The sequence below is a fragment of the Channa argus genome, chromosome 8, assembly GCF_033026475.1.
Source record: "Channa argus isolate prfri chromosome 8, Channa argus male v1.0, whole genome shotgun sequence".
In the NCBI taxonomy this organism is placed as follows: Eukaryota; Metazoa; Chordata; class Actinopteri; order Anabantiformes; family Channidae; genus Channa; species Channa argus.
In genome coordinates, this window is record NC_090204.1 from 11,364,714 (window position 1) to 11,384,427 (window position 19,714).

At 44.7% G+C, this 19,714-nt stretch overlaps 1 protein-coding gene and 1 pseudogene across 1 annotated transcript in view; one reads left to right on the top strand and one right to left on the bottom strand.

Annotated features, from left to right (window-relative positions):
* Window positions 1–19,714, top strand: part of xpr1a (xenotropic and polytropic retrovirus receptor 1a) — a 68,737-nt gene that overhangs the window by 40,811 nt on the left and 8,212 nt on the right. Inside the window, exons 4-12 of the mRNA XM_067513408.1 lie at window positions 4,353–4,448; window positions 12,396–12,616; window positions 12,767–12,916; window positions 13,030–13,113; window positions 13,968–14,049; window positions 14,214–14,401; window positions 14,860–15,039; window positions 16,979–17,147; window positions 17,603–17,803. Coding sequence (XP_067369509.1) covers window positions 4,353–4,448; window positions 12,396–12,616; window positions 12,767–12,916; window positions 13,030–13,113; window positions 13,968–14,049; window positions 14,214–14,401; window positions 14,860–15,039; window positions 16,979–17,147; window positions 17,603–17,803 — 1,371 coding nt within the window. The remainder of the gene's footprint in view (window positions 1–4,352; window positions 4,449–12,395; window positions 12,617–12,766; window positions 12,917–13,029; window positions 13,114–13,967; window positions 14,050–14,213; window positions 14,402–14,859; window positions 15,040–16,978; window positions 17,148–17,602; window positions 17,804–19,714) is intronic.
* Window positions 6,677–12,366, bottom strand: LOC137131828 (uncharacterized; annotated as a pseudogene).

A 19,714-nucleotide genomic window follows, 5' to 3' on the forward strand; every position in this document is an offset into this window, starting at 1 on the left:
GTACATACAACCCCAATTCAGTAAAAGTTGGGAGGATGTGTAAAACATAAATAAAATCTAATCAACCCATATTTTATTCACAATAGATAAACAATATATCAGATGTTGAAACTGAGACGTTTTATAATTTAATGGAAAATATTATTAATTAATAATCTGATGGCAGCAACACATCTAAAAAAAGTTGGAACAGGACGATGTTTACCGTTGTGTAGCGTCCCCTCTTCTTTTAACAACTGTCTGTAAACATCTTGTAAGTGAAGAGACTAGTTGCTGGAGTTTAGAAAAGGAATGTTGTCCCATTCTTCAATGCAATGCAGGATATTAGTTGGTCAACAGTCCTGGGCCTTTGTTGCCGGATTTTTCATTTTATGATGTGCCAAATGTTTTCCATTGGTGACAGGTCTGGACTGCAGGCACTGCAGATAAGCACCTGGACTCTTCTCATGCAAAGCCATGCTGTTGTGATGGGTGCAGTATGTTGTTTAGCATTGTCTTGCTGTAATATGCAAGCCCTTCCCTGAAAGAGACGTTTTCTGGATGGGAGCACATGTTGCTCTAAAACCTGTACTTGTACTTCTCAGCATTGATGGTGCCTTTCCAGATGTGTAAGCTGCCCACGCCTTAGGGACTAATGCATCCCACATAGCATCAGAGATGCAGGCTTTTGAACTATCCGTTGAGAACAAGATGAATGGTCCCTCTCCTCTTTAGTCCCCAGGAAATGATGTACATATTTTCCAAAAAGTATTTCAAATTTTCATTCAACTGATGACAGAACAGTTTTCCATTTTGCCTCAGACCATTTTACATGAGCTTTGGCCCAGAGAACATGGCAGCGTTTCTGGATCGTGTTCACATATGGCTTCTTTTTTATTTCTGGAAGACCTTCAGCCTTGTCCCATGCACACAGAGATTCCTCCTGATTCTCTGATTCATTTGATGATTTTATATATTGAAGATGGTGGTATCAAAGTATTCACAATTTTACGTTGAGCTAAATTTTCCTGAAATTGTTCCACAATTTTAGGCGCAGTTTATCACAGATTGGTGAACCCCTGTCCATCTGTCATGTTACTGACCTGTTGCCAATTACCTAATTAGTTGTCAAATGTGCCTCCATTTGTTTGCAGCAATTACTAATTGTTTTTGCCCCCCCTTTTTTTTAAGATGTGTTGCTTCCATCAAATTCAAAATCAGCTAACATTTTCCATGAAAAGGTAAAATGCTTTAGTTTCAACACCTGATCTATTTTGAACAAAATACGGGCTAATAAGATTTGCAAATTCTTGCACTCTGTTTTTACTTACGTTTTACACATCGTCACAACTGTTTTTGAATTGGTAGTTTCTATATTTACAATCATGTCATTTTTTGTTTCATTTTTTATTTATGTCTGTATTGTGCCCCTTTAGGTTACTTGCCATATCTCCTCTTTTATTTTACTAGCTTAGGTTTAGGTGTTAGGCTACCTGCGTCGTGTTTTTCCAATCCTCCTTTTAGGAGTGGTTTTCGGGTGGGCTCTTTAATTTCTGTCCTTAATGAAGCCCATTTCTATTAGCACACCCCTTCTCACTGTCTTTTCACTAGGATCCACCTTTATACAGAAGTTGACAACTGTACTATATTGTCAAATTCCTTTGGCGAACTTTGTTTGACTACAGGACGCCATCTATATTATCGTCCACATAGACTAGAGATAATGATAATACTCACTGTGTAGCTGAAAGAGTAGCTGTCAAATTTACATCATCCTAGATCAATTTAAATATTAAATTGCACAGAACTTGCATTTCTACAGTTTTTTGTAATTAAGTTCAGTATATTTATACTCAATTTTAGGAAAATATAATTATGAGAATTTAATCTTGCTAATGTTGGTTAAATGTAAAGTGTTACGGTGAGATAGAAGTTTGTTTATTTATTTATTTTTCCAAGCAGCAGGAGTCTGTTGGTGCTGTCTCAGTAATTCACTGTTGAGAAGATGAACCTCTGCTTTTGTTCCTACACCTCACACACAAATCTATGAGCAAAACCAGACGTGTGCATTTTCTGTGTCAATACATGCGCACAAGCACCTACTCTAGAGTGTTTAGTAGTCCAGGTTAGGAGGAAAAAAAGAAGCAGTGGTTCAGGGTCATTTCACAACCCCTCTTCTACCTGAAAATTGCCCTCACATCTACGCTTTCATCTAGCTCAACACCACCCACAGTATATCCAGGGTTTGAAATAAATATTCTTCCAAAAAAACCACTGTAAATGTAACTTACACATCCCTTACCTTCAGTAATTTGGAAGATGCTTTTATCTGAAGCAATGTAAAAATAAAGTGTTCAAAGCAAGCATATGTTTTTATGGGAAGACAGTAAAAGCAACATTCTATAAGAGGAATTGTTTCAGTTAATGAGTTGTGAGGGTCAAACAGGGAAGATATATATTTTTTTAACCTTTAATGATTTTGGAACCCTACAGATACAGACATTTTGACATGTATGTGTTTGTGTTGGTTTTTTTTCCATAATTTATATTAAGATTTATTTTAAATCCATCTTTTGGTGTTTATGAAACATACCATAGATGTTTAATAATCCAGACTTAAATTAGTCCTTCCTGTCTCTGTTCTTTAGTGGTTTTTCATACAAATTGTTTATTAGCAGTGTAACCTTTTACTTTGAATTACGCTGCAACTGTGTTGTTTGCCTGCTGAAAGGCTGGGCTGCTACATTAGTCATTCTATCATGAAATACTAGCAAGTACCCTCTCATGAAACTGACCGGGTAGCCAGCCGATCAGTTGACAGTTCAAGGATGCATCCCTCTATACATCCATCCGGTTAGCCAACCATCCATCTGCAGCATCTCAACCAGTGAGCCTGTCAGCTGACGTGTGCTGGCTGGGCTCTGCATGGTTGTGGGGCTGAAAGAGTTGTCACTGCAGCTCAGATGTACTCTTGGGCACATGTTAGATCTGAGATAATCTGTAGTATTATTCTGCTTCATTGGTCTACATTTCACTCATTCTTTTAGTGGAAATAACTTTTTCATCCTGCTCATTAGATGCTTTCTTTTACTTAGTTGCTTGTTCATCTTCAACCTTTATGCTTACCTCTTTTTCTTTCCCTCTCTTTTAGCTGGACTGACACATAGTGTCCTGTTGCAGCAGCTCCAGTAAAAGGTCCATACTGGACTAATCTCTCTTTATATGTACCTATTTTTCACATTCACTCTTCTTGTCTGCCGTTTCAGCTAATCAGTACCTCTGTGTACCTCCGTAGGACCTCTGTTCCTTGTTGGCTATCTTATTCAGCTTTTTTGTCTTTTTGTTTCTGTTGATCCTAATTGAAAGTTTATTGTTGTTTGCAAAATGGATCTAATTGAAGAGACATTTTGTGGTCCCATTTTTTTCTGCTGTCATTATCATAATGTTTTGGACATATAATTGGCACTACTTTCATATATACATCGACAGGTGTGGAACTGGTTCATCGTTTATTTTCCTTGTAAAGGTGTCTGACTTTAAAGCTGCCGATTTCTTTCATCTTTCCATTACAGGCTTACACACTTTGCTGTAAATGTTGGCTTGTGCGCATGTATATCATTGTGTGTGAATAGAGCTGTGATATTGACAGGCTCCTGCCCGGGGCATCGCTTTCTTATTACTGTTTCGAATAGAAAGCCTCTTCATCCAGTAGTTGCAGCCGGGGTTCACTTTATCAAATAGTTGATGTTTGCAAGTTGGTATCACTATTTAATCTGACACTATATCAAAGTTACTATCTAGCAAAACCCACATCTCTCTTTATTCTGCTTGGAATTAATCTTTTCATTTGACGTAGATGCAGTAAACACAGCAGATCTAGGTGGTGTAAGTGCCACATTTATTAATACCTTTCCTTTTTAATCAACCCTTGTGTGATATTTCGCATTATTATCACATTATTTTGTTGCTGCTATGACATTTTCCATATAGTTTATACAAGTAAAGGACAACTGTTGTGGACTGAACTGAACTAAGAGTTTGTGCATGGTTTAGAATAAGAAGAGATCCATCATGTTTGTGTGGGTATAAAGTGTGTGGGCTTGGCAGGTAACTGACCAGTAGCAGCAGGCTATCTGACACCTGACTGAGTTTAAATGAGGTAGAGGATGATTTGAGACAGAGCATCAATGCTGATTGAATTGGCTTTTCCTGAAAAAGACATGCAGGGTTTAGTCAGACAGAAGAGAGAGGGAAGAAAGTTGTTGATTTAATTGTCAGTCTGACTAGATGTCTGTAAATGTGCTTTATATATTTACACATAGAAATCAGCTAATTACCATTTCTGTGTTTCTCTGCTCTTTTTTCGTTCACAGATGAAGACACTGTAAAGAGGCACTATGCTAAGTTTGAGGAGATGTTCTTCCAGACCTGCGAGAAGGAGCTCCTGAAAATCAACACATTCTATTCTGGTATTTATTTACTTAGTTATACTTGCCGTAATAAAGACAAATCACATCATAGTCAAATAGAAATAGCAATTCAGATATAATAGCTACCACAGCTACAATATAATTGTCTGGCTACAACCAAAAGTTGTTGACTGTAATAATTATTTGTCTGTAACAGCTACAAGCCAAGACGTAAAAAAATATGCTTTGTGATTGATTATCTGAAGATTAAATCATGTCAAACAAACTTCTTTCTTCTTGGTTAGACATGTTTCGCTACTTTATCAAGCAGATTCTTCAGTTTAAATAAAGTGGCTAAGGAAGCCAGTTATATCCTCCAGTCCAGTGCTTTGAATAGTATTCAGTGCTCTACAACAGAGAAAACAAACAGCCTCTACACAAGAGGATGGCCCAGCACACGAGAAGCAACACCTCAGGACCAGAATCAGCAGTGTACCTACACTTGAAGGAAAAAGGGCACTCATCTGAGAATGACAATGTACACATTTTGGACAGAGAAGACAGATGGTATGAGAGAGGAGTTTGAGAAGCTATTTATGTTCACATGGAGAATCCTTCTCTAAACAGAGGAGGAGGTTTCAGGCAAAACCTGTATCCAATTTTTCATGCTGCAGTTTCACCCATCACCAGGAAGATTAAGACCACTTCGCATATCCGCCAAGAGAGCCACACCTAATGACCCCCATCTTAGGTTTAGGGAGTTAGGGTCGTAATCGTTACATCTTGATGGCTCCACCTTGTTCCCACCTCCCACCTTAATGAGCCTATTCAGGCCAGAGGGATCAAAGGCCTACTCTGGAGGATATAAGTGGGTTCCCCAGCCACTTTATTCAGACTGGAGAAGCTGCTTGGATAAGTAGCAAAACGTTTCTAACCAAGAAGAAAGAAGTCCGGTTGACATAATTTAGTCTTTGGATAACCAAACCTGGATGAATGAGAATCTTCACTGATATGTGATTGATTCTGCCCTGCAGTAATGCTTCCTTTATCTGCAAATAGGCTCTTATCCTCAACTTTCTGTATGAGGTAATAATATTACGGTACCTTGCATTAAACTCTGATTTCAAGTGTGTGCGTTGGGTTTTTGACCAGTGTGTTCCGCATAGTTAATTTACTTTTTACTGAGCTGCCTTTTTCAGTGCAAAAGGACATTGTGTAACTTGATTGAAGTAGCCATTGGTAATTCAGGCGAGCAGGCCTTCCTGTGTGTATTTCAGGGGGCAAAGGATTACTTGTGTGTCATGTAACATGAGAGGAAAGCTATAATATATTCTGGGATTCTGGTAACAGAAGGCAACCTTCACATCTAGTACTGCAGCCCTATTGGTACTCTGGGTTTTTAAAGACAATCAGTGCGTCCTCTAGGGGCTGTTTGTGAAACTGCAGCCTCTCTGTGTCAACAATGGGCCAAGGGAGTACTTCTAAGATTTTCCCAGCTTATAATCATGAGATATCACTGTCAGAGGAATGGCTAGAGGAGGAAGTACACAGCATATCAATCTCTGTGGGCGTTGTCATCAGGAGGAACTGTAAACCTAGTAGTAGTAGTCCACAACCTTTTTTTTTGTTATTTATTGCTATTGTTTGTTTTACTTATTATCGTCTTATTTCCTTCTTTATTAAACTAGACAATCACTTATTTTTTGATATTGTAGCAACCCACGGTTTATGGGAGCTAACTGTGGGAGGCGTTGAAGCTAAAGCTAAGGCTAACCCTAACTGACTTAGCTAACCTAATCGGCTAGCTTGGGTGCTAGCATGCTAACGTCAACAAACAGTTCAAAATGGCAGGCGGAAGGGAGAACACTTGCGCACCATACACCACACGACCCCAGGTGCCTCAAGCTGTTTGACATAAGCAATCACAACGCAACTCTTGCCTTTTTACAGCTACCTCTCACAACAAAGATAGCTGAGCTTTATTTTGAACACACCCACAAGTAGCCGATCACCGTGACGGCCATTCATACACCCATCACCTTCCCTCACGGTGCCGGCTAACACATACACTTTACATAACAAACCTAAACATGTGAACACACCTAATAACACTAACTGTAACGTAATCATTTAACAACATTTAACATTTAAGCAATTAAAGCACAGCACTATTCAGAACACATTTACCCATAATTCCCTCGGGGCAGATTGCATCCGCCCCCACACTAACCCACTTGCTGGGCCGTTACACTGCCCCCCCCCAAGAGGGTTCAGTGTCCCCACAACCCTCAGTCACTCAGTCCCACAACAAAGTCTCTTAACTGTCCCGGCAGACGTCGAGCACGCGCCGGTCTTTGTAGCGGCCCACTCACCGTACCAGGCTCAGCCCCAAGTCCACCATTGTTCATGCTGGCACTGGGAGTGGCCGACAAAAGACTGTCCTCCGGTTCTGTCACCGGATTCGGAGCCAGAGGATGATATGGCGCCAGCCGATCCCTGTGCAGCACCACCCTCCGCCCCCTTCCCGGCATGCGAACCCGATACACCACCTCAGAGATCCGGTCCAGGATCTCTCCGGGCCCCTGCCAGTGGCTGGTGAGTTTTGGCGAGAGCCCCCGCTTCCTCACAGGGCAGTACACCCAGACATTATCCCCAACTGAAAAAGGGTGTCCATGGCACCGTCCATCATATGCCGGCTTTTGTGGGGCCCCAGCATCCCCTTGGGATTCCCGAGTCAGCTGATGGACCACACTAAGGCGCTCCTTGAGCCGCCTGAGGTAATCCAACTCTGGGCCCCCCATAATTTCAGGCTTCGGGGGTGGCCCAAAAACCAAGTCCACTGGTGTCCGGAGCTCCCTCCCAAACATCAGTGTGGCTGGGGTACATTGGCTGGACTCCTGGACAGCAGTCCGGTAAGCCCACAGGACCAGGGGTAGGTGCTGGTCCCAGTCCTTCTGATGCCGGCTGGTTAGAATGGCAAGCTGAGTTGCGAGGGTGCGATTAAACCGCTCCACCAGTCCATCGCTCTGAGGGTGGAGTGGTGTGGTCCGAGTCTTTCTCACCCCGAGCCGCTGGCACACCTCAGCAAACAGCCGGCTCTCAAAGTTCCGCCCCTGGTCGCTGTGCAGTTCCTCCGGTACCCCAAACCGGGAGAACATGTCCTCCACCAGTCGCTGGGAAGCTGTGGTGGCAGTCTGGTCCGGAACTGCATATGCCTCAGGCCACTTGGTGAAGTAGTCCATTGCAACCAGGATGTAGCGATTGCCAGCCTCGGTAGTGGGAAAAGGCCCCAGGATATCCACGCCGACCCTCTCCATAGGTGCACCGACCAAGTACTGCTGCAGAGGCCCTCGGGAGCGTTGGGTGGGTCCTTTTTGAGCTGTACAGTCATCACAGCAGTGGACGTGAAGCTCCGCGTCCTGACGGCAGCCTGGCCAGTAGAAACGCTGTCGCAAACGGCGCACCATCTTGGAGTTTCCAAAGTGGCCAGCCCCAGCAGATCCATGGACCCACCGGAGTACCTCCGCCCGAAGAGCACTGGGGACAAAGAGTTGCAGGCGGTCAGCCCCCCCACCTGGTGCCCGGCACTGCCGGTAGAGGATACCGTCACAGAGCTCCAGGCTGCCCCACTGTGAGTGAAGCAGCTTGATCTCTGACCCTCTGGCTGAAATGGCCGGCCATTCCGGTCGTTGTTGAGTCTCCAGCCAGCTCCGAAACTCAGCCAGCACCGGATCCATCTCCTGATGCTGCTGCAGCTGTTCTCTGCTGAACGGCTCTCCCTCCCCGGTGGTGACTGCAGCTGCTGATGGCCCCAGCTCTCGTTCCTCATGGCGGCGACAGTAGCGGCACTCGTCCAGAAGACAGGGGCGTCGTGAGAGGGCATCAGCATTGCCATGCTGTCGCCCTGGCCGTTGCTGGATATCAAAGTCATACTCCTGGAGGATCTCCAGCCACCTTGCCACCTGGCCCTCGGGCTGCTTGAAGTTGAGCAGCCAGGTGAGAGAGGCGTGGTCGGTCCTCAAAGTGAACCTAGTGCCAAGGAGATATGGTCTAAAGTGTCTTACAGCCAGGACCACCGCCAACAGTTCTCGCCTAGTCACACAATAGTTGCGTTCAGGGCGGCTCAGACTGCAGCTGTAGTAGGCCACCACTCGTTCTCCTGTCTCCCCCCCTTGAGAGAGTACCGCTCCAATTCCCACTCCACTGGCATCTGTGTCCACAATGAACGGCTGCTGGGGGTCGGGGTACCCCAAGACATGAGCCTCCAAGAGGTCCACCTTCAAACCTTGGAAAGCCCTTGAGCAGGCCTCAGACCACTCAAACCGCCGGCCCTTCTCAGTCACTCAGTGGAGGGGACTGGCAATGGTGGCAAAGTCTTTTACAAACCTCCGGTAATAGGAGGCTAGGCCAAGGAAACTCCTCAGCTCACTGGTGGTGGTTGGCTGGGGCCACTCTTTAATTGCAGCCACCTTGGCCCAGTCCGTGGTCACCCCATGCTCGTTGACCACGTGACCCAGAAACTGAGTCTCTCTCGCCAGCAAGTGGCATTTCGCTGGGTTAAGCCGCAGTCCAGCCTGACGAATGGCCATGAACACGCCTGCAAGGTTATTGATGGCGTCCTCGAAGCCCTTGGCGTGCACCAGCAGGTCGTCCAGGTAGACAACACAGCGGCTCCATGGAATGTCCTTAAGAACACGCTCCATCAACCGTTCAAAGGTGGCAGGGGCATTGCAAAGTCCAAAAGGCATTACTTTAAACTGCCACAGTCCTTGCCCGATGGTGAAAGCAGTCTTTGAGCGGGCCTCTGGTGCCAGTTCTACTTGCCAGTACCCGCTACGCAAGTCCAAAGAGCTGAACCAACAGGATCCAGCAACATAGTCCAGGGCATCGTCGATGCGGGGCAGCTTGATCTCTGACCCTCTGGCTGAAATGGCCGGCCATTCCGGTCGTTGTTGAGTCTCCAGCCAGCTCCGAAACTCAGCCAGCACCGGATCCATCTCCTGATGCTGCTGCAGCTGTTCTCTGCTGAACGGCTCTCCCTCCCCGGTGGTGACTGCAGCTGCTGATGGCCCCAGCTCTCGTTCCTCATGGCGGCGACAGTAGCGGCACTCGTCCAGAAGACAGGGGCGTCGTGAGAGGGCATCAGCATTGCCATGCTGTCGCCCTGGCCGTTGCTGGATATCAAAGTCATACTCCTGGAGGATCTCCAGCCACCTTGCCACCTGGCCCTCGGGCTGCTTGAAGTTGAGCAGCCAGGTGAGAGAGGCGTGGTCGGTCCTCAAAGTGAACCTAGTGCCAAGGAGATATGGTCTAAAGTGTCTTACAGCCAGGACCACCGCCAACAGTTCTCGCCTAGTCACACAATAGTTGCGTTCAGGGCGGCTCAGACTGCAGCTGTAGTAGGCCACCACTCGTTCTCCTGTCTCCCCCCCTTGAGAGAGTACCGCTCCAATTCCCACTCCACTGGCATCTGTGTCCACAATGAACGGCTGCTGGGGGTCGGGGTACCCCAAGACATGAGCCTCCAAGAGGTCCACCTTCAAACCTTGGAAAGCCCTTGAGCAGGCCTCAGACCACTCAAACCGCCGGCCCTTCTCAGTCACTCAGTGGAGGGGACTGGCAATGGTGGCAAAGTCTTTTACAAACCTCCGGTAATAGGAGGCTAGGCCAAGGAAACTCCTCAGCTCACTGGTGGTGGTTGGCTGGGGCCACTCTTTAATTGCAGCCACCTTGGCCCAGTCCGTGGTCACCCCATGCTCGTTGACCACGTGACCCAGAAACTGAGTCTCTCTCGCCAGCAAGTGGCATTTCGCTGGGTTAAGCCGCAGTCCAGCCTGACGAATGGCCATGAACACGCCTGCAAGGTTATTGATGGCGTCCTCGAAGCCCTTGGCGTGCACCAGCAGGTCGTCCAGGTAGACAACACAGCGGCTCCATGGAATGTCCTTAAGAACACGCTCCATCAACCGTTCAAAGGTGGCAGGGGCATTGCAAAGTCCAAAAGGCATTACTTTAAACTGCCACAGTCCTTGCCCGATGGTGAAAGCAGTCTTTGAGCGGGCCTCTGGTGCCAGTTCTACTTGCCAGTACCCGCTACGCAAGTCCAAAGAGCTGAACCAACAGGATCCAGCAACATAGTCCAGGGCATCGTCGATGCGGGGCAGCGGGTAAGAGTCTTTCTTAGTTACTGCGTTTAAACCCTTATAATCCACACAGGGGCGCCATTTTCCCGTTTTTTTTCGCACCATCACCATTGGTGCAGCCCACGGGCTGTCCGAGGGCTCGATGATGTCATTGGCCACCATGCTCTCGATCAGTTCCTGTGCGGCTTGGCATTTCACCAACGGCAGTCTATGGGGCCGCAAGCGAATGGGAGGCGCATCGCCAGTGTCAATGTGGTGCTGCACCAGGCCCGTCCTAGTGCAGTCCTCGTCCCTGGCAGCAAAAATGTTTACGAAGCGAAATGCCCTGGCTCCCCACAGCGGTGGCAGTGATCGTCCCTCAGTCGTCGTCGTGTGACAGCTGGCTGGGCCCGGCAGGTTACCTCTCTCTCTAGGCACTCCCCGGCTGGCTGCCCTGACTGGCCTGTGCCAGGACGGGGATCGGCCCGGTGCTGAACCAGCCCCCAACACCTCCTCTGCACGCTCGGCTTCTCTCAGGGCCTCTTCCAGTGAGCGGGGTGTGGGCAGGCGGACATGTTGGCGAAGTCGCTCTGGTGCTAGCCCCCGCAGAAAGGAGTGGAGGCTCAGTTCCTCTTGGGCTGCAACCGGAAAGGTGGGGTAGCCGCGTTGGGTGTAGAGCTGTACATCAGCGGCGAAAGCCCCCAAGCTCTCTCCGTCACGTCTGTAGCGGCCAGCTAGCTGCTCTCTGCTCTGCTCGACGGAGGTTCTCTGCCCAAAGCGCCATTGGAGAGCGGCAGTGATGGCTTGGAGCTCCCGACGATCCTCTGGGAGTAGGTCAGCAAGCACCTGCAAGGCAGGACCTTCCAGGGCCAGGGCCAGGGCCAGGTGAGTAGCCGTTTCCTCACCGCTCCATCCCCCATGGAGGGCAGCCAACTCGACCTGGGCGAGGTAAGGTTCCAGTGGAGTCAGCCCACTGTAACGTGGTAGCTTTACTGGCGTTATGGGTAACGGTCCGCGTCTCCCGTGGTCAGGGTTGCAGTGTGTAGACCGGCCCACACTGGTGCCGTCGGGTCGGCGTGACTCGCTAGCCTTTCGCCGTGCCCCCAGCTTGAGGTGCTCCAGCAGCACGCTGCTCTCTAAGACTGCACGCTCTAACTCGCCTATGCTTCGCTCCATTATGGCGTCTACTAGACGATAAATCCCACTTGCTGACACCAATGTAGCAACCCACGGTTTATGGGAGCTAACTGTGGGAGGCGGTGAAGCTAAAGCTAAGGCTAACCCTAACTGACTTAGCTAACCTAATCGGCTAGGTTGGGTGCTACTACGCTAACGTCAACAAACAGTTCAAAATGGCAGGCGGAAGGGAGAACACTTGCGCCCCATACACCGCACGACCACAAGTGCCTCAAGCTGTTTGACATAAGCAATCACAACACAACTCTTGCCTTTTTACAGCTACCTCTCACAACAAAGATAGCTGAGCTTTATTTTGAACACACCCACAAGTAGCCGATCACCGTGACGGCCATTCATACACCCATCACCTTCCCTCACGGTGCCGGCTAACACATACACTTTACATAACAAACCTAAACATGTGAACACACCTAATAACACTAACTGTAATGTAATCATTTAACAACATTTAACATTTAAGCTATTAAAGCACAGAACTATTCAGAACACATTTACCCATGATTCCCTCGGGGCAGATTGCATCCGCCCCCACACTAACCCATTGCTGGGCCGTTACAATATATCAAATGCTATGTATTATGTGTTGTTGACAAGGGTCATATCACACATGGATAGATACTGTAAGGATAAGGGAAACTGTACAACAATTTCAACATTGTTTTACTTCTTATATTTCCTACTGTAGAAAAGCTTGCTGAAGCCCAGAGACGTTTTGCCACACTGCAGAATGAGTTGCAGTCGTCACTGGACGCGCAGCGGGAAAGCAATGCACCACCCAGCTTGCGAAAACGCAAATCAGTGTTCCACCTGTCACAGGAGGAGCGCTGCAAACACCACAACATCAAGGACCTGAAGCTAGCTTTCAGCGAGTTCTACCTCAGCATCATCCTGCTCCAGAACTACCAGGTTTCAGCCAACACACATAAACCTGCATGCAGTAATCGCCCACATAATCGTTAGATTGGTTTCCCGCAGCAGCATGTTTAGAATAAAAAAACTTCAGATATGTTATGTTGATGTTGATATGTTATGTTGTTTTGTTGTTGCCAACAACAGAATCTGAACTTCACTGGTTTCCGCAAAATCCTGAAGAAACATGACAAGGTTCTGGACACTTCTCGTGGGGCTGACTGGCGTGTGTCCCATGTGGAGGTGGCCCCTTTCTACACCTGCAAGAAGATTAATCAGCTCATCTCTGAGACTGAGGTGCATGCTTACATGTAAACAAACAAAAATGTTGGTGGAAAACAAATGATACACTTAAAACTATACAGCTATACATCTTACACTACTAAAAGTAATGCCATTTTTATGTCCAGACACTAGTGACCTCAGAGCTGGAGGGAGGAGATCGTCAGAAGGCCATGAAGAGGTTGAGAGTTCCCCCACTGGGGGCAGCTCAGGTCAGACATAACCGCTGCTCATACTGGAAATCTCTCAGTAATATGTGCTTCATGTCTTGTGACTTGCAACCTCTTAAAAAAGTAATACCTTGCAGCATGAAATCACAGGCTGCATATGCAGAAGAGTGATAAGTTTAAAGAGTTTACTTCAGTTTGTGTCATTTGATTTATTTTCAGAAGAAGCAGGGAGCCTGTAAATTGATATTAAATAACTCAAACAAATGGACACGTGTACAATATATAATAAAGAAGTAAAGAGTATGTGTCATACAAATAAATACTTTTCTGTCTGTTCATTTATCTACAGACTCCAAACAATATTTAGTAACCTTATTCAGAAAAAATTTTGCATCTATGCCTGAGAATATCCCAGAAAACATAATTGCTAGCATTCATCTTACTGTGATTGTGTTTTTTGATGGTGGTGAACATAAATTAAAAGCAAAGGGTTAGAAGCTTATCCTGAGTGGTACTGAGAGAGAAAGGAAGGACGGGAAGAGAAGGCAAAAGAAACCATGAGAGCCTTCAGTATTGATTTTATAAGTGCCGTTGAACAGACAGGGCATTTTTTCAGAAAATGATCATAGCTAGTGGCACTTTACCCTCCTCCCCATCCCTACCCCCATGTTATACCTACTGATATGTCTACATTACTGTCATGTCTGACTTGAATAGTGCTGTGTGACTATTTACTGTATCTCTTCCCCCCATAGTCATATGTGTATAACATATTGAAGGAGATTAAACGAGTCAAAGTGGCTTTATAAGCTGGAAAATGACACATACATTGTCTAATACAGTGATGGAGCATATGTAGTAATAATATCCCTCTGTTTTTTCCTCAATTGGCTCAGCCTGCTTTGGCCTGGACAACGTTTCGTGTTGGTCTCTACTTCGGCCTATTTATCATTCTTGCAGTCACTTTCATTCTCTCTGGTAAGTTCTACACAATTTAGAATCCGTGCAAGACAACTAGTAATTTTTGCTAGATTGTTTTCGTAGGATGCTATTGTATTTCTCTCACATTTGTAATACAGCAAGACAGTCAAATGTTTTACAATTTATACTTGAAAACCAAAAATGTGCTGTGGTTTTATCAGGTGCTGTGTTCATCAAGGACGAGAACTTGTGGCCTCTGGTGCGGATCTATCGAGGCGGATTCCTGTTAATCCAGTTCCTCTTCCTGTTGGGCATTAACACTTATGGATGGAGAAAGGCTGGGGTCAATCATGTCCTCATTTTTGAGATCAATCCCCGAAGCAATCTCTCACACCAGCACCTGTTTGAGGTCAGAATGAGAAAAGTTATTTCTCAATGAATTTGAGCACCAGAGCTTTAGAAAACAGAATATTTTTTCTAATCAAGACAGGCAACATTTTTTAAGATACAGTTGGGTGCAAAATTCTGGAATTGGAGATTTCTTTTTCAACAGAATATTTAATGCACATTGAGCTAGTACACATGTTCCTTTATCCAAAATTAATGAAGTTAGTTTTTATATAATTTATTAAGGCGGATGCAAACTTGTGCACCAATGTAATTTTATTAATTTTACTCTATTATAACTTTTTTACTATTTTAAACCTTTTGATACACTTCTTGACCATTTTGTTGCCTCTAGTGAATGATGAAAGAACATTTGTACTAGTTCAATATGCACCAATGTGCATAATCCCTATGTTATGGTTAGGGTTATGTTTGCATCCCTTATATGTTCTTTTCTTGTTTTTTCTTTGTGTCCTGTAGATTGCTGGTTTCCTGGGTGTGATGTGGTGTCTCAGCATCCTCTCCTGTCTTTACTCAAAGTACACTTACGTCCCCATGCAGATCAACCCTCTCATCCTGTATGGGTTTATGGTGCTTTTCCTCATCAACCCCTTTAAGACCTGCTACTACAAATCACGTTTCTGGCTCCTCAAGCTGCTGGTCAGTTCACTCATTTATTTATTGGAAGATTTTTATTAGAGAATGTTATATTGCTTTCAGGCTTCTGCAGCTGTACTTTGCTTCATTTAAAAGAATTATGTAGAATTATGATGATACCACGTATTGTCTATAAATGATACAAAGTGAGAACTTTAATCACACAAAAGGAAACATAATCACATGTATCTAACAATGCAAATTTAGTAAGTAGTTATTTCCCCCTTTTGGACTGCAATGTTCCTTATATGTGGGGTGACAGGTCACTAAACAAGCTTTTTCTGGCAATTTTGTTTTCATTCATAACTAACAGACCAAGAAATCAATTAGCTGTATATTTTGCTAGCGTACAGTGCTGCTGACAAAATTGTGATATGCCCTTTGTGCGTCTGAGTGTGTGTCTTTGTGTCCCTGACACAATGAATGCATGTTCTTTTTAAATATCTATCTTAATTCTCATGTTTACAAAGCCATCGTATCTTACTCTCTTCTTTGTTGAAGCCGTTCTACAGGGCTGCAGGAGGGAGGGTGTGTGTGTGTGTGTGTGTGTGTGTGTGTGTGTGTGTGTGTGTGTGTGTGTGTGTGTGTGTGTGTGTGTGTGTGGAGGAGGTATTGTGAGACTGAGTCCAGAGGGTTGAAGGGTAATATGATGCAGCCTTGTCTCATGGGAGGTGGAGGCTGTGACTGTGCAATCATTACAGGCACAGATCTATCAGTATGCTGATGCCCTGAGCTCTGTGGTCCCTCCTACTCTTATTCTTACACTTTAGCCTGCCTTCTTCCCTTTTCACGGTAGACCCCTCCTCATCATTTTGTCCTTTCCTTCAAAGCTCCTTGCAGTCCCACAGTCCCACAGCAACACTCCCTGGGCCTTCCTTCCTGGTGTGGCTCCAAAATCTGTTCCAGTCTTAATTTGTACTGCATAATTGGAACAACCTTCACAGATTAGAAGAGAATTTGAATAGAATTAGAACTAGCTCTTTTTCCATGATTGTCAGACATTAGCCTCATGGAATATGCATATGGACATTGTAGTTTTATTGGAGCTAACAACTTATTGTTTTCTTTTTAGCAGTGCTATACAATGTATCTGTGTCTAGTGTGCTAACTACCTACAACCATCAGGACGATGACGAAAATTTCATTATAGGACAAACTGCAGACCTGTAGGAACTGGATTTACTGCTGTTTGCTCAAGAAATGAAAATCTAACCACATGACTGCAGCAGACTTAACCTTGAGACATCCATACAGAGCATATATGAGCGACATGGCCAGTTGATCAATACTGACTTTGATTGGCAGAGAAATATGTAAATATTTGATATGTGTAAAAAACGAAAAAAAAGATCAATATTCTTAGATATTTACAGTGGAGGTAGAGTGCGTGGGTTTTTGCATCTGAGAGTGTACATGGAGAGAAGCATAGAGTGGCTTCTGAATGTCAGATGTGGCCCGGGGGGGTAAATGGAAAGCGTGAAGTTGGGTTTTGTTATTTTACAAAAAGTGGTCAATAACTGAGCTCCTGCCCAAAGTCTTATCCTTAAGAACACATCTATAGAAGCAGAAACATGACTCAAAACACTGCCAGGTGTTGCACATTCATGAGCTGTGACCAACAATACATGCACACAGTGGCACAATGCGTGGCTTATTAGAGCATCCTGCAATGCGCGGATAAGGAAGTCTGGAGGCTTACTTCTTCCTTGTGTTCAGATCACTAATAGAGGTTTGTCCCTGATTTGTACTTACTGAAGTATTAAACGGCTGTGCATTGCAAATTGACAGTGTTGAAAACAGTAACTCAGAATTCACAAATTTGTAGCAGTGAGGTCAGCCAAGATGTTTCTTGGATGCAATAAAAAAATGTTCTATTAATTGGTTTACACTTTTATATCCTCTTCCCTGTTTATGATAAAGAATGTCTTTCTTCTGGTTCAAGTTTCGTGTGTTCACTGCACCGTTTCACCGTGTGGAGTTTGCAGACTTCTGGCTCGCTGATCAGCTCAACTCTCTGGTATTTGTTCTCATGGACCTGGAGTATCTTATCTGTTTTTATGTCTTTGAGCTGCAGTGGAACAACAGCAAAGGTCTCCTGCCCACATTACAAGGTAAGACATTAATACATGATCCGATTGGCTTTAACTTCAACTTCATGTTCTCTGCACCTCAGAGGCAAAACTAAACTTCTGTGCTAATGGTAGGAAGGGAAATATTATTATCTTGAAACAGGAATATTGTTGTAAAAAATGCTATAATTGCAGTGTTTGCTTTCTATCAGCGGCATTTGATGATGATATAGTTGACAGTTGACTAAGTTGACAGTGAGGGTTCATGTCGGAAAATGTGGTGTCAATAAAGTTCTAATTTCTGTCTGTCCACTCGACCAAGAGTGACACCTCAGCCTCCATGAAGCCAATTAACAAGGAGCTAATGGAATTAGCAGTGTGACTCCCATAATGATGAGCTTTTCTGTGTATATGGGAATATAGGGTGGGCCATTATGGTGGGAAGAGAAAAAGAAGATGACCATGAGATGACCATAACGTATCCTTTTCTCTTCCAGACAGTGGTGACTTTGAATGCCACAGCTACTCCTATGGTCTGCGGGCCATCATTCAATGTTTGCCAGCCTGGTTGCGCTTTATTCAATGCCTAAGGCGTTACCGTGACACCAAGAGGGCTTTCCCACATCTTGTGAATGCTGGGAAATATTCCACCACCTTCTTTGTCGTCACATTTGCAGCACTTTATGCCACACACAACGGTAAGAAACAGGGGACAGAAACATATGTGCACTCAGATATCTATTTTATGTGTCATGTGTCTGAGGTATAAGGTTTATTTTAGCTTAGCAGACGTGGTAACACATTTCCACAGTTTTGACAGCAGTGAGCTGCTTTAAACCTGAAAATCTGCAAACTAAATTAAAAGTATGTCTGTTATGCCTTTTGTATTAAGTTGTGTGTTCAGAAAGCAGAGATGACCTTCAGTGGAAATGGTAGAAGTTGGCCTTCGTTTGCCTTCCAGTGCCTAGAGCTGTATAATAGAAATGAGAGGTTTGTCAAATGCAGGCATGCATAAACAAGTTTCTGCTCTTACAATATGACATTAAGTCTGAAGGCAGCAGAAGAGGAGAAGCAAAAGACAGAAAGAAAACGTTCCCATCCATTGGAGATCTATCTGAAACAAGAGCAGAGGAAAATAGAGAACGGTTACCCCAAAAATCAACTGACAGCTCCACAATTATCCTGCTATTATTCTGATTCAGATGCCAATTCACAAAGGCCTTCATGTTCAAAGACACAGCACCAAGGCAATAAAACATCCCTTTAGCTTTTGCAATTGCAGTGCATTCAGTTTTCCACGTGCTTATTCCAAAACTGTTTTTTCAGCCATTCATATATTGAATTCTTTTCAGATGTCAAATAATATATTTGCCAGCAGTGACACCTCTTCAACCAGTGAAACTGTTAAATGTTATTTCCCTGCTTGACTGTATTCTTTTCCAATATAAATTTAAATCACTATGCTTGCCTGATAAACTAACTGCCAGTGATCAAATATTGAATTGACCAAAAACAGAGACAAAAAGACACACAAACAGACGTTCAGCTGCCTTCTTTCCTCCAGTTCAGGAGGAAAGATGTCCATTAAACCATATCCTTCCTCCTCCTCTGGTCTGAAGCCCGTGTGCCCATAGACTAATGGCCTCTCTTTATGTGTTATTCTCTATGAAGCTGTCTTTCATCCCACTGATAATGGAGGCAGAGACTGATCGCTGGTTAAGTGAAGGAGGAGGGTGGGAGGACAGACACTTGCATACACACAAATATATGTGAATGAATGGTTAAGGAAACTGCCTGTTGTGAAGGTATTGGAATCCTCCTGCAGTAATTACTGTGCTGGTAAATTTAAAAGCCTCCGATAAATAATTACGGGCGCTGATGATCCAAAAACATCCTCTGAAGCAATACAAACACAAAGTGAAGATGTATTTTTTTTTTTAAAGTACATCTTGTAGTCTTAGTGTAGACAGGATAGCTGATACACAGTCTGCCTGAATTACCCAACATCTGCCAGAGAAGACACGCTTGTGTTGTTATGTTCACACAGCTGTTTCCGGTTGTAAAATGTGACTGGGGTGTCTGTTGGTATCTGGCAGAGCTCCTGATGTCATATCATGAGACCCTGATCACAGCTGTGTTGGCTACTGTGTGACCTCACCTATTCCTGGAATAGCCTACAGTTTAGCTCCAAGAAAGCAAACTACCTAAGAAATGAAACATAATGATTATTAGTTTCCTGTAGAGGTCTAAGTGGTTTTTAGTGTCCAGTTCTTCCAGTTAAATTACCAGCTCCAGTCTTCACTCTGGGATTTATGGCTCATACTATGGTGCAGTTTCAAGAAAGAAAGTTCTACATTTTGTTGGATCCATTTTAATGTGGCGCATCAAGCAGAGCAGATTTCTGCCCTCAGAGAAATGTTCAGTTCGGTGTTGTGAATAATAACTGATTGGATACTGTCATGAAACTGTAATCTCAGCAGATGCTCTGAGGCTGTAACCAGAGAGATGGTGGAGGATTTCCTGGTTTAGGCAACGTTCCTGAAATCTGTAAGACACAGTTTGAGGCCCCACAATAAAGCAGATAAGCAGGATCAATACAGTCTCTGTTT